Here is a 16,168-nt window from a genome sequence, read left to right on the forward strand (position 1 = left end):
CACATTTGCTTGTGTCGGCTAGTTATTTGGATGATGTAGTTTGTTGTTTAGTTAGTGTTGGTTACAGTTAAATAGTTTGTATGTTATCTATTTGCTGGTGATTTTTTATTCATCAGTTAGTTAGTACGTTTGCTCCTTAGTTCTCTTAACTATTGTGTTGTTTAGTTTGTGTCATATTGACCACAGCTGTTATGGTTATGTGTTCCTTAGTTACTTGCTAACTTGAATATTTGTTCAGTCATTTGCTTATTTTTTTCAGGTGTTGGTTTGCTAGCTGTTGATTAGTTAGTTGGTTACTCAGATAGTTGTTTAGCTAACGAGTTACTTTTTGGTTGGTGTTGGGTAGTTAGTTAGTTAGTTGTCCATTCACTGGCCTAGAGTTGTGTATTTGCCAGTGTATGTTAGTTACTGGTATGAATTGTCCTAATTAGTTAGTCCATTATTGATTGGTTGGTGAATTTGTTTGATCTATTCACGTATTTGTTGGCGTTACGTATTTGCTTGTCTCTATTAGTTAGTTGGCTTTCTTTTAGGGATGTCCGATAATATCAGCCTGCCGATATTATCGGCCCATAAATGCGTTAAAATGTAATATCGGAAATTATCGGTATCGTTTTTTTTATTATCTGTATCGTTTTTTTTTTGTTTTTTTTAAATCCACATAAAAAACACAAGATACACTTACAATTACTGCACCAAGCCAAAAAACCTCCCTCCCCCATTTCTTTCTGTTATCAATATTCTGCTTCCTACAATATATATCAATACAGTCTGCAAGGGATACAGTTATTAATATTAACAATATATATCAATACAGTCTGCAAGGGATACAGTCCGTAAGCCCACATGATTGTGCGTGCTGCTGCTCCACTAATAGTACTAACCTTTAACACTTCATTTGACTCATTTTCATTCATTACTAGTTTCTATGTAACTGTTTTTATATTGTTTTACTTTCTTTTTTATTCAAGAAAATGTTTTTAATTTAGTTATCTTATTTTATTATTATTTTTAAAAAGTACCTTATCTTCACCATACCTGGTTGTCCAAATTAGGCATAATAATGTGTTAATTCCACCACTGTATATATCGGTTGATATCGGTATCGGTAATTAAAGAGTTGGACAATATCGGAATATCGGATATCGGCAAAAAGCCATTATCGGACATCCCTAGTTTCTTTATAACTAACTATCAGTTACATATTCGCTGGTGTGTGTGTAAGTTTGAGAGTTGGTTTGTTAAGTAGTGGGTTGGTTAATGTGTTAGTTAGTAGTTGTTTAGCTAGCCCAGTGGTTAGTGTTGTCTGGTTGATTGATTTGTTAGTAAGTTAGTGTTATGTATTTGCCATAGTTAGTTAGTAAATGTGTCAGTCAGTAATTGGTCAGATAATGTTAATGAGTCATTTAATTGGTCAGTTAGTTAACTGGTTAGTCAGTTGATCAGATAGTGTTCTGTATTTGCTGTTGTTAGTTAGTCAGTTAGTGTTATGCGTTTGACTTTAAACTGTTTTAACTGCTTTTTATCTAACAAATAGACTTCCGGGTCATTTCTATGAGCTTTTTCAATGTGTTCTGTTTTCCATGTTACTTTGTTTGTGGTGTACATCTTTGTTCTTCTTCTTAAAGGGCTTTACAAATAAAGTTCATTGGTTAGTCAGTCAGTTAGATAGTGTAGTTGTCGCTGTTAGTTAGTCAGTTAATTAGTTAGTTATTTAATGAGTCAGTTAGTTAACGTGTCAGTTAGTTAGTTGGACAGGACCTGACCTTGACGGTGGTGTAGTTGCTTCCCTCCTGGACGTGCAGCAGAGTTCCGCTCTTTGCACGAGTCCTGAACTTCACCTCCAGACGTGCAGGAGTGTTGGCGTCAGCGTCAGAGTCCTGCAGCCAGCGGCTCAGCAGGGCGTCTCGCTTGGGGCTCTGCTTGAGGGAGTAGTCCAGGCGCCCGCTGCCATCCAGCGACAAGGCCGTGTCCACCGTCATGTCTGACACACACACACACACACACACACACACACACACACACACACACACACACACACACACACAATGATCTCCTTCAAAGTGTCACGCCCAGCTGCTGACTCAGCGTTTGTTTCCCTTCATGCGAGCGCCACAGACACAGGTAAGGCTCTCATTTGCAACTAGTAGACGTCATCATAAAGTCACACGCCGTCCACAACGTCACGCATCAACTTGCACGTCAATGTTTCATCAAAAAAAGCTAGCATGCTAATACCACATGTTAACCATTAGCATGCGTCAAGTAACCAAATATTGACACTGTAAGATTAGCCATTAAAGATAGCATGCTAACAGTTAGCATATGTGAAGAAGCAAAATAATTCACACTAAAGTGCAAAATGAGCAAAAAAAAGACGAGTATGCTAATGTTAGCATGCTAACAGTCAACGTATGCCAAAATATTTGAATCTGAGGCAATTACCTGCGAGGTTAGCATACCTTCACTCAGAAGTCAAATGAATGATTTCTAATAGTCAATGATTGTCAGTTAACTAAATAACAGAAGTCAAATGAATGATTTCTAATAGTCAATGATTGTCAGTTAACTAAATAAAAGAAGTCAAATGAATGATTTCTAGTCAATGATTGTCAGTTAACTAAATAACATAAGTCAAATGAATGATTTCTAATAGTCAATGATTGTCAGTTAACTAAATAACAGAAGTCAAATGAATGATTTCTAATAGTCAATGATTGTCAGTTAACTAAATAACAGAAGTCAAATGAATGATGACTAATAGTCAATGATTGTCAGTTAACTAAATAACAGAAGTCAAATGAATGATTTCTAGTCAATGATTGTCAGTTAACTAAATAACAGAAGTCAAATGAATGATTTCTAATAGTCAATGATTGTCAGTTAACTAAATAACAGAAGTCAAATGAATGATGACTAATAGTCAATGATTGTCAGTTAACTAAATAACAGAAGTCAAATGAATGATTTCTAGTCAATGATTGTCAGTTAACTAAATAACAGAAGTCAAATGAATGATTTCTAATAGTCAATGATTGTCAGTTAACTAAATAACAGAAGTCAAATGAATGATGACTAATAGTCAATGATTGTCAGTTAACTAAATAACAGAAGTCAAATGAATGATTTCTAGTCAATGATTGTCAGTTAACTAAATAACAGAAGTCAAATGAATGATTTCTAGTCAATGATTGTCAGTTAACTAAATAACAGAAGTCAAATGAATGATTTCTAATAGTCAATGATTGTCAGTTAACTAAATAACAGAAGTCAAATGAATGATTTCTAGTCAATGATTGTCAGTTAACTAAATAACAGAAGTCAAATGAATGATTTCTAATAGTCAATGATTGTCAGTTAACTAAATAACAGAAGTCAAATGAATGATTTCTAGTCAATGATTGTCAGTTAACTAAATAACAGAAGTCAAATGAATGATTTCTAGTCAATGATTGTCAGTTAACTAAATAACAGAAGTCAAATGAATGATTTCTAATAGTCAATGATTGTCAGTTAACTAAATAACAGAAGTCAAATGAATGATTTCTAGTCAATGATTGTCAGTTAACTAAATAACAGAAGTCAAATGAATGATTTCTAGTCAATGATTGTCAGTTAACTAAATAACAGAAGTCAAATGAATGATTTCTAATAGTCAATGATTGTCAGTTAACTAAATAACAGAAGTCAAATGAATGATTTCTAATAGTCAATGATTGTCAGTTAACTAAATAACAGAAGTCAAATGAATGATTTCTAATAGTCAATGATTGTCAGTTAACTAAATAACAGAAGTCAAATGAATGATGACTAATAGTCAATGATTGTCAGTTAACTAAATAACAGAAGTCAAATGAATGATTTCTAGTCAATGATTGTCAGTTAACTAAATAACAGAAGTCAAATGAATGATTTCTAATAGTCAATGATTGTCAGTTAACTAAATAACAGAAGTCAAATGAATGATGACTAATAGTCAATGATTGTCAGTTAACTAAATAACAGAAGTCAAATGAATGATTTCTAGTCAATGATTGTCAGTTAACTAAATAACAGAAGTCAAATGAATGATTTCTAGTCAATGATTGTCAGTTAACTAAATAACAGAAGTCAAATGAATGATTTCTAATAGTCAATGATTGTCAGTTAACTAAATAACAGAAGTCAAATGAATGATTTCTAGTCAATGATTGTCAGTTAACTAAATAACAGAAGTCAAATGAATGATTTCTAGTCAATGATTGTCAGTTAACTAAATAACAGAAGTCAAATGAATGATGACTAATAGTCAATGATTGTCAGTTAACTAAATAACAGAAGTCAAATGAATGATTTCTAGTCAATGATTGTCAGTTAACTAAATAACAGAAGTCAAATGAATGATTTCTAATAGTCAATGATTGTCAGTTAACTAAATAACAGAAGTCAAATGAATGATGACTAATAGTCAATGATTGTCAGTTAACTAAATAACAGAAGTCAAATGAATGATTTCTAGTCAATGATTGTCAGTTAACTAAATAACAGAAGTCAAATGAATGATTTCTAATAGTCAATGATTGTCAGTTAACTAAATAACAGAAGTCAAATGAATGATGACTAATAGTCAATGATTGTCAGTTAACTAAATAACAGAAGTCAAATGAATGATTTCTAGTCAATGATTGTCAGTTAACTAAATAACAGAAGTCAAATGAATGATTTCTAGTCAATGATTGTCAGTTAACTAAATAACAGAAGTCAAATGAATGATTTCTAATAGTCAATGATTGTCAGTTAACTAAATAACAGAAGTCAAATGAATGATTTCTAGTCAATGATTGTCAGTTAACTAAATAACAGAAGTCAAATGAATGATTTCTAGTCAATGATTGTCAGTTAACTAAATAACAGAAGTCAAATGAATGATTTCTAATAGTCAATGATTGTCAGTTAACTAAATAACAGAAGTCAAATGAATGATTTCTAGTCAATGATTGTCAGTTAACTAAATAACAGAAGTCAAATGAATGATTTCTAGTCAATGATTGTCAGTTAACTAAATAACAGAAGTCAAATGAATGATTTCTAATAGTCAATGATTGTCAGTTAACTAAATAACAGAAGTCAAATGAATGATTTCTAGTCAATGATTGTCAGTTAACTAAATAACAGAAGTCAAATGAATGATTTCTAATAGTCAATGATTGTCAGTTAACTAAATAACAGAAGTCAAATGAATGATGACTAATAGTCAATGATTGTCAGTTAACTAAATAACAGAAGTCAAATGAATGATTTCTAGTCAATGATTGTCAGTTAACTAAATAACAGAAGTCAAATGAATGATTTCTAATAGTCAATGATTGTCAGTTAACTAAATAACAGAAGTCAAATGAATGATTTCTAATAGTCAATGATTGTCAGTTAACTAAATAACAGAAGTCAAATGAATGATTTCTAATAGTCAATGATTGTCAGTTAACTAAATAACAGAAGTCAAATGAATGATGACTAATAGTCAATGATTGTCAGTTAACTAAATAACAGAAGTCAAATGAATGATTTCTAGTCAATGATTGTCAGTTAACTAAATAACAGAAGTCAAATGAATGATTTCTAATAGTCAATGATTGTCAGTTAACTAAATAACAGAAGTCAAATGAATGATTTCTAGTCAATGATTGTCAGTTAACTAAATAACAGAAGTCAAATGAATGATTTCTAGTCAATGATTGTCAGTTAACTAAATAACAGAAGTCAAATGAATGATTTCTAATAGTCAATGATTGTCAGTTAACTAAATAACAGAAGTCAAATGAATGATTTCTAATAGTCAATGATTGTCAGTTAACTAAATAACAGAAGTCAAATGAATGATTTCTAATAGTCAATGATTGTCAGTTAACTAAATAACAGAAGTCAAATGAATGATTTCTAGTCAATGATTGTCAGTTAACTAAATAACAGAAGTCCAATGAATGATTTCTAATAGTCAATGATTGTCAGTTAACTAAATAACAGAAGTCAAATGAATGATTTCTAATAGTCAATGATTGTCAATTAACTAAATAACAGAAGTCAAATGAATGATTTCTAATAGTCAATGATTGTCAGTTAACTAAATAACAGAAGTCAAATGAATGATTTCTAATAGTCAATGATTGTCAGTTAACTAAATAACAGAAGTCAAATGAATGATATGCTAACAGCAGTAACTGAATATTTGATACTTAGGAGATTAGCTAAAAAAGCTCAAATGTTAATGTTAGCACGCTAACAGTTAACATGTGAAGTAACAAAATATTTCAATCTGAGGGGCACACCAGCAAAATGAGCTCAAAAGTGACAGCATGCTAAAGGTTAGCATACATCCAGTATTTCACTCTGAAGTGTACACCAGCAAAATGAGCTCAGAAAATAGCATGCAGGTAAAAAAAAACTATTTAATCTGATTTGTACATTAGCAAGATTAGCTAAAAAGAGAGCAGGGTAACAGTTAGCAAAGAGTGTACACTTGCAAAATAAGATTTTGAAAAATCATGCTAATGTTAGAATGCTAACAGTCCATGTATGTCAAGTAACGAAATATTTGATACTAAGACATGTTCTTTAGCTAAAATGCTAACGCTAGCATGCTAATGTTTGCATTATAACTGTTATTGTATGTCAAATAACCCCAAAAATTGAAATGAAGGGCTATAGATGCAAGATTAGCTAGAAAACAGTAAGCATATGTGAAGTAAGAAAATATTTCAGTGTTTACTTGCAAAATGAGCTGGGAAAGAAAGTGGTGTGTTAACATTAGCATGCTAACAGTTAATGTACATCACCTATTTCAATTTGAGGGGCATACCTGCAAGATTAGCTCAAAAAAAGATTGCATGCTAAAGGTTAGCTCAAACGATTTCACTCTGAAGTATATAGTTGCAAATGAGCTAAAAAGGCTAGCGTGTTAATGCTAACAGTTAGCCAAGGCTGTGAGAAGAAGTTTTTGCAGGTGTGCTTACATTTGTCGCAGTATTTGCCCGTGAAGCCGTCCACACACTGGCACTGCTGCCACGACCAGCGGTCCACACAGGTGCCCCCGTGTCTGCAGGGGCTGGCCGTGCACGCCCCCTCCAGTCTGGGACATCTAGGGCAGGGCAACAACGGCCATATTGAAAGAGTCCATTGCACAGATGGCAGCGAGGGGGACAAGATGGTGGAAGCCCCCGAGCCCCGAGCCCACCTGTCAAGGATGCCACGCGATGCCAGCGCCTGACTGGGCTCCAGCGGGCGGCCATTGACGGCCAGCTCCATGATGCAGCCCACAAAGTCGTGGGACACCACCTGACCGCGGCCATGGAGGAGGGACTCCAAGGACCCCACGCCGCCCACCCACAGACCGTTGGGCTGCACGTCCAGAATCCTGCAACACACAAACACCACTTTGAGTCACGCAAGCAGCATTTTAACACACACACACACACACACACACACACACACACACACACACACACACACACACACACACACACACACACACACACACACACACTCTCTGTTTTTTAACACCAGAATAATCAAAAAATGTATTCAAGAATTGTTTTTAATTGAAAAAATAAATATATCAACAGCAATAACAATTACAAGTATTCATTTGTATTTGTATACATCATTTGTGTCATTATTCAGAACTATATTATTTAACTAATATATTATTTATTACCAAAAATAACACATCGATAAATTAATTTGTTTTGATTGAGAAAATAATTATATCAACAATAAAAAAACAATTTATATATTATTTGTGTAATTATATATATATTAAAATTACATTTAATTAATATATTATATATTACCGAACTACTTAATAAAAAAAAATTGAATACAGAAAATAATCATCCTAACAATTATTTTCAATTTTATATCATTTCTGTCATTTATATTAAATATAAATAAATATGTTTTTCATTGAGAAAATTATTATATTACAATAAAAAAGCTATTACATGTTTTTGTATTTTATACATCATTTGTGTTATTTATATTATAACCATATTATTTCAATGATATATTATTATTTACTACAGAAATAGAACATTTAAAATCTAATTGTTTTTTATTGAGAAAATAATTACAGTATAATAAAATATTCATATTAATTTGTGTTGTTGCTTTTATATCAATATTTATGTTATAAAAATATTATTTCAGTAATATATTATTAACTACCACAATAGAAAATTAAACATGTTTTTAATTGAGATTAAATTATGGCAACAATTACAAAAAAAAATCATTATATTTTTTATTTGTATTACATTATAACTATTTTATGTAATGTAATATTTTTTATTACTGAAATAATGAATAGATGAAATTTGTTTTTTATTTGAGAAAATAATAATGATAAAAACACTCATTTATTGATTTGTATTGTTTCATACATCCTTTGTGTCATTATTTATATTATAATTATGTATATCTGTGTTGGCCCTGTGATGAGGTGGTGACTTGTCCAGGGGGACCCCGCCTTCCGCCCATGTGCAGCTGAGATAGGCTCCGTCACCCCCCGCCACACCGAAAGGGACAAGTGGTAGAAAATGGATGGATATGCCAATTAATTAATATTATTTATTATTGAAATAATAAATACATAAAATGACTTTAATTGAGAAAATAATTATCATTTAAAAAATAGTAAAAACACTCATATTTATTGATTTGTATTTTTATATGTAATTTGTGTCATTATTTATATTTTAAATACATTATTTAATTATTTATTACCAACATAATTGATGTTATTATTTTGTGTGAATAAACTGAATGTGTGTTTTTTAAGACAAACATTTTCATTGAATAAAATTGTCAGCATCATTTCATGTCAAATAAACTACTTTGGTGATGAAGACACAAATGAAGCTCCACTAATAACACTACACACACACTTTTGTGGCACATATAACACTACACACACACACTTTTGTGGCCCACACACACACTTTTGTGGTCCACACACTTTTGTGTCACATATAATACTACACACACACTTTTGTGTCACATATAACACTACACACACACACTTTTGTGGTCCACACACTTTTGTGTCACATATAACACTACACCCACACACTTTTGTGGTCCACACACACACTTTTGTGTCACATATAACACTACACACACACACTTTTGTGGTCCACACACTTTTGTGTCACATATAACACTACACACACACACTTTTGTGGTCCACACACACACTTTTGTGTCACATATAACACTACACACACACACACTTTTGTGTCACATATAACACTACACACACACACTTTTGTGGTCCACACACACACTTTTGTGTCACATATAACACTACACACACACACTTTTGTGGTCCACACACACACTTTTGTGTCACATATCATGTGTTGTTTCAGGCCATGTTGCAAGATGGTCCACAACCAACCAATTAACACCAACGTATTCACCCAACCAATTAACACCAACGTATTCACCCAACCAATTAACACCAACGTATTCACCCAACCAATTAACACCAACTTATTCACCCAACCAATTAACACCAACTTATTCACCCAACCAATTAACACCAACTTATTCACCCAACCAATTAACACCAACTTATTCACCCAACCAATTAACACCAATTTATTTACCCAACCAATTAACACCAACTTATTCACCCAACCAATTAACACCAACTTATTCACCCAACCAATTACCACCAACGTATTCACCCAACCAATTAACACCAACTTATTTACCCAACCAATTAACACCAACTTATTCACCCAACTAATTAACACCAACTTATCCACCCAACCAATTAACACCAACTTATTCACCCAACCAATAAAAACCAACTTATTCACCCAACCAATTAACACCAAAGTATTCACCCGACTAATTTACACCAACTTATTCACCCGACCAATTAACACCAATGTATTCACTCGACTAATTAACACCAACGTATTCACCCCCCCAGTTCCCATTATTTGCTGACTTACTACCATACCCAGCTCCCATTATTTGCTGACTAACTACCATACCCAGCTCCCATTATTTGCTGACTAACTACCATACCCAGCTCCCATTATTTACTGACTTACTACCTTACCCAGCTCCCATTATTTGCTAAATTACTACCATACCCAGCTCCTATTATTTGCTGACTTACTACCATACCCAGCTCCCATTATTTGCTGACTAACTACCATACCCAGCTCCCATTATTTGCTGACTAACTACCATACCCAGCTCCCATTATTTACTGACTTACTACCATACCCAGCTCCCATTATTTGCTGACTAACTACCATACCCAGCTCCCATTATTTGCTGACTTACTGCCATACCCAGCTCCCATTATTTACTGACTTACTACCATACCCAGCTCCCATTATTTGCTGACTAACTACCATACCCAGCTCCCATTATTTGCTGACTAACTACCATACCCAGCTCCCATTATTTGCTGACTTACTGCCATACCCAGCTCCCATTATTTGCTGACTTACTGCCATACCCAGTTCCCATTATTTGCTGACTAACTACCATACCCAGCTCCCATTATTTGCTGACTTACTACCATACTCAGCTCCCATTATTTGCTGACTTACTACCATACCCAGCTCCCAGTATTTGCTGACTAACTACCATACCCAGCTCCCATTATTTGCTGACTAACTACCATACCCAGCTCCCATTATTTGCTGACTAACTACCATACCCAGCTCCCATTATTTGCTGACTTACTGCCATACCCAGCTCCCATTATTTGCTGACTAACTACCATACCCAGCTCCCATTATTTGCTGACTTACTACCATACTCAGCTCCCATTATTTGCTGACTTACTACCATACCCAGCTCCCATTATTTGCTGACTAACTACCATACCCAGCTCCCATTATTTGCTGACTTACTACCATACCCAGCTCCTATTATTTGCTGACTTACTACCATACCCAGCTCCTATTATTTGCTGACTTACTACCATACCTCTTGGGGTAGACCTCTGCTTTAGGGCACAGACAAGTCCACCATGAAGCAAGAAGTGAGCATATTGCAGCTGTATGCTGACATGGTGTTGTGTGGCCTCACCAGTCGGTGTGCACGGCCACGTTGCTGACGGCACAGTAGCCTGCTTCCTGGTTTTCTCCGCACAGATCCACCGTCAGCGACGCCGCCTGAGGACCACAAGTCAAATATTAGCCTCACTGAAACCACGTATGACAGAAATACAACAAACTTCATTCAATTATGCCACCAGTGAAGTGAGCTCTGATTGGCTGATGGCAACCAATCAGAGGACTGCGTTGGATCCTGGGATCTGATTGGCTCAGTGAGTGTTGCATCAGTGTCGCTCTGCTTTGGGGACATTTCTCTTCAAAATGGAATTTTCCAGCCCAAACCTTCTGCGTCTTCTAAGGCTTTTGGCATGGAACCCAATCGCCTCAGGAAGAGGCCAAACTCCTTTATGATATGCTAAAGAAAGTAGCTTTGGTTAGCCTGGCTGCCGTTAGCCTAAGTTAGCATTACTGGATCTACTGTATCTTCAGAGGGAAAGAAATACAATCACTTTTTACAAAGATTCTTTTATATATATATATATATATATATATATATATATATATATATATATATATATATATATATATATATATATATATATATATATATATATATATATATATATATATATATATATATATATATATATAAAACTACATATGTGAGCACTGTAGCAGCCCACTAAGCTATGTGTCTACGTGACTAATTGTCATGATAAAAATGGTTTCTACTCTTCCTGATCTAAGTCTCACAATATTCTTTGTTTATTTACTTAATTTCCCTTTCCTAGCTGGTTACTCTCAGGTGTCACACAGTTCCAGTTAGTCTTCTGTTCTTCAAGCTAGCTTAGCGTAGGGGTGCAACCATTAATCGATTGTTCAATTAGAAAAAAGCTTCCATTTATAGGCCTCGAATTTAAACTTTTTAAGGTAAAGGCAAGTGTTGCCTTACAGGAGTTCATGTATGAGATCTAGGGCTGTGATTATTGTTATCAATATTGAAATCATGATTACTGATAGTGTTGTGGTGTGAAGGTAATGTCATTTGTAATGTCTAATAAAAAGACTATAGATAAACTTTATCCATATATTTATAGACAAATATTAGGTTTTTTTTATTCTTTAATAACATCGACTTGTCAGCTTTTTGTCATTACTTGATGCCTTTATCTCTATTTTTACATTTTGACAGAGAGAATTTTTTTTTTTTTTTTTTTTAAGTTATATACATCATGTAGATTGTAGATGATGTATCGGGACAGATCCATTATGAGTTTGAGCAGAAATATGTCATATAGGAATTAACTGTACACAATAACACATTAACAAAATGATGTGTCACATAAATGATTTTTGAAGTGACATGAAAAAAAACTATTAATATAAAAAAAACCTGGTGTTTACTTTTTGATATCAAAATAAAACACAGAGCAGTTTGGCTAATGAAGATGAAGTCTAATAAACAAGCTTTGTTCTTCTCCAACGCCTCACTAGTGGTTAAGTACAACAGTTTGGCCTACAACAACAAAAAAAACCATAGTGATACCTCTCACATCGAATAAACCATCTTCACCGCCTGCGTTCAATTGGATGAGATGACAGAACATTATAGCTACCGGTAGTATTGATGTTATTTGAAGACTGATACAGTTAAATAAAGTAAAGACTTTATAAACAAGTTGTGACAACGTTCACGACACATCACCTTCTGCAAAACATCAAATACTTTTCTCCTTGGCTGTGTACTTTTAGTGTGTCTCCAATATTGTCCACACTTGTCTCCATCTAAACACAGCAGTGACTCTTAAACGCACGGCGGGAAGCGAGGGAAAATGAGGTTAAACCAAGCGCTTGGCTTTGTTTACTCCGAGGGGAAACCTTCGCAGCAAAGTTGGTGTCGTTGGTCCGGCATGATCATCCACCCAAACACCGCTAGTGCGCATGCGCCTGACTTCCTGTTGCCGAAAATGCATTAATAAATGACGGTTTTTCGGTCATTAAACAATTAAATGGTATTACTAACCGTCGGGAATTATCGCAATATCATTATCATATTATAAACATCTGCTTCATCCAACCCCTTTTCAAGCCTTGCATAAATGTCTCTGCCAAGATGTAAAACAAATGTGTTGTTGTACTGTGCAGGTTTGAAATAAATACTTCAATTCAATTCAAAAGTCAAATAAGTTAAATAAAAGGTCAAACAAGGTGAATAGATAGTAAAGGTAGTAAATACAAGTTAAAAGAAGGTAAATAAAATGTAAAAGGGAAATGGAAGGTAAATAAATGGTGAAAAGAAGGCAAATAGTAGGTAAAAGTAGTAAATCAAATGGAAACAAGTAAAAAAAGGTTAAAGAATGTAATGGGTTATACTTGTATAGCGCTTTTATACCTTTTTAAGGAACTCAAAGCGCTTTGACACCATTTCCACATTCACACACTGATGGCGGGAGCTGCCATGCAAGGCGCTAAAGAATGTAAATAGAAGTTAAATCAAAGGTAAAAGTATGAATACAACATGTAAAATAAGTTAAATAGAAGGTAAAAAAGGGAAATGAAAGTAAATAAATGGTAAAAGAAGTTAAATAGAAGGAAGGTAAAGAAAAGGTCCATCCATCCATTTTCTACCGCTTGTCTGAGGCAAAAGAAGGTAAATAAAAGGTTAAAAAAAAGGGGAATGTAGAACGTAAAACAATAAAAAGATAATAAAGGTTATTGCAAATACAAAAATCTTTGTTTATTTCAACTATTTTCCTTAAAATAGGCATTGAGGCTATAAAGGGTGTTTCATCCAACAAACTAATCGATAGAGTGCTGGAATAGTAAAATAATGGATAGCTGCAGCCCGAGCATAGCGCTTAGCACGGCATCTCATCTCTGTGCTATATCTGCATTTTACAAGCATCTCATTGAACATATACTTCAATAATCCATATGTGGACGTTTGTCGTCCAATCAAGAGGCAACCAAGAATCCATCATTTCCCCAACTCTTAATAGACGTGTTGTGTAAATATCTGGCAAGGCAAGTGAGTGTGCTCTACAGCCGGTCTGGCTGCTGAATTCCAACATGTAGTGTGTGACATTCCCAACTCCCACCTTTCATTTCTCCCGTCTTGTCCCTTGAGGAGAGCAAATAGAATGACTGCTGACTTTAATGATACGTGTCCAGCAAATGCATGCATGGCCGTACAACCTTACAGTAAATCTGTCCTCACACTCGCTGCTGAGAGGACAATTACAACCAGAAAAATGAGCCGGTACTGCACCTTTTCTTAAGTAAACACGGAGCACTCTGCACAACCCTTTCTGACGCGCTATAAAACATGTCCGGAGCACATGAACATTGTATGAACTTGGAGCAATCAAAGGCCTTATAAACGCGGCGAGATATCTCATGTCTTGCCGCGGTGAGCTGGATTTGTTTTGGGTATTTTTTTTCATGCCTTTGAAAGTTGTGTGACGCTGAGGAAACTTGAGCAGAGCAGCTCATTGTTTTCCTTGTGGCTGGAAGGAGTGTGAAACTATTTAAGAGTCCACCGTCGGTCCCAATCACGCACACGTTTGTCAAACTCCATTTGTTGAGCTCTTTGTTCACACAACCTTTGTTGTGTTTGTTTGTCTCCCTAATCAAACCTTTCTTACTGGTCTTTGTCAGTTGCTGGAGTTTGGGACTGGCTCGTTTGCTGGCCTTCCTTATAAGGGCGTGGACTGCACCTTCATCTCGTTGGGACGACCACAATCCACGCTAATCAAAGATTGGCTCGCTCTGGCGACATCCGAATCCCTTCCACCTCCACAGTCCTGTATTCCGTTCCAAGCTGTCACTCAACACCACCTACAAACCAGACAAATGAACTGTTCTACCAGGTTCCTAATGCAGGTCCCAATGCTCTGTGGGAAATAAGAGATCTGCAGTCCAGCGGGACGGCTGTTTTTTAAAAGCTTTGACAGGGCTTGGATGGATCCCCTCAATTTCCTTGCTGCTGCTGCGTGTCTGGCAGAGTGAAGCCTCTCATTCTTTTTTAGATGCTCATCTTGTAAATCACAGCGAGCAATAGAATTGTAATTACAAGCCGTAGGAGCTGTAAGCCGAGCAACTGGCGGTTCGAGAGGCTGCAATTATCTGATGGTGCAAACAACAAACTGGCTGCTGTTTAGCCAAGAAACCTCAGGATGTAAACTGTCTCTTCTATCCCGCCGTTCTTGCAATTAAGCTATTGCTTTAAGACGCAGAAGTTCTTACCATGCCGGCTCTCCTGGCGATGACCGTGTGGAAATGGCCGTCCGACACTTTAATCATAGTCATCAATGTGTACGTTCCACTTCCCAAGTTGAAGGAGAAGCGCATCCGTCCCTCGAAGATCTCCAGGGCCAAAAACTCCGCCTTGTCTCCGGTCTGGTTGTCGTGGTTGTACATGAGCAAGGCGTCGTTCTTCAGGGTAGCAAACTTGACGTAGATGTAGTTGTTGTTGGGGTCCAGGGATGGGAACTCCATGTAGGACAGCTCCTCGAAGCCATAGCTGTTCAGTTCGCAATGTTTGCCGAAGACCCCTGCGGTCAAAACAAGAGGATTTAGACTCATTTCCAGGTAGAACACAACTTCTTCAGCACACAAATGATTATGCAACATGAAATGAGCACATGAAAGTTACTCACCAAATGGGCAATGACAGTAATATCCATCCACCCGGTTCTGACAGGACCCGCCATTAAAACATGGGTTACACTCACAGTGATTGATGATGGAATCACATGTTTTGCCTGGGTTCACAGAACAACATACATCAAATGAATGGAATGGAACGTTCCCTACTGGACCAGCTTTCATCACCTGGTTGCGAGTCCAACAAATAACCTAACGCTTCTTCTCCGCGTTTGCTAATACACGGTACGTGACAGCAAAGTGAAACTCTGCCTGTTTTTCTATTTAGTCAAGATATCATGTTAGATTTGGTCTCTCAACAGGGAAGAAAAGTCTTACATAATTGGCATATACTTCTTCAAAGGACCCAATCTGAGCTCAAATGACTGTTGGATGAAGTGAATGAAAGGCAAACATCCACCACGAACATGCTGAAATAAAGTGTGCCAAAGTACCACCAATGT

The 16,168-nt window shown here is 35.5% G+C and overlaps 1 protein-coding gene across 2 annotated transcripts in view; it reads right to left on the reverse strand.

Moving 5' to 3' along the window:
- LOC133644948 (protocadherin Fat 4-like) overlaps positions 1–16,168 on the reverse strand; it is a 99,565-nt gene that overhangs the window by 12,102 nt on the left and 71,295 nt on the right. For both annotated transcript variants that reach the window (XM_062039712.1, XM_062039711.1), the window contains exons 7-12: positions 15,719–15,823; positions 15,306–15,613; positions 11,092–11,177; positions 7,211–7,390; positions 6,990–7,114; positions 1,767–1,984 (exon numbers count right to left, since the gene is read on the reverse strand). In XM_062039712.1, the coding sequence (XP_061895696.1) occupies positions 1,767–1,984; positions 6,990–7,114; positions 7,211–7,390; positions 11,092–11,177; positions 15,306–15,613; positions 15,719–15,823 (1,022 nt within the window). The remainder of the gene's footprint in view (positions 1–1,766; positions 1,985–6,989; positions 7,115–7,210; positions 7,391–11,091; positions 11,178–15,305; positions 15,614–15,718; positions 15,824–16,168) is intronic.

Source organism: Entelurus aequoreus, linkage group LG28 (genome assembly GCF_033978785.1).
Source record: "Entelurus aequoreus isolate RoL-2023_Sb linkage group LG28, RoL_Eaeq_v1.1, whole genome shotgun sequence".
NCBI classification, from domain to species: Eukaryota; Metazoa; Chordata; class Actinopteri; order Syngnathiformes; family Syngnathidae; genus Entelurus; species Entelurus aequoreus.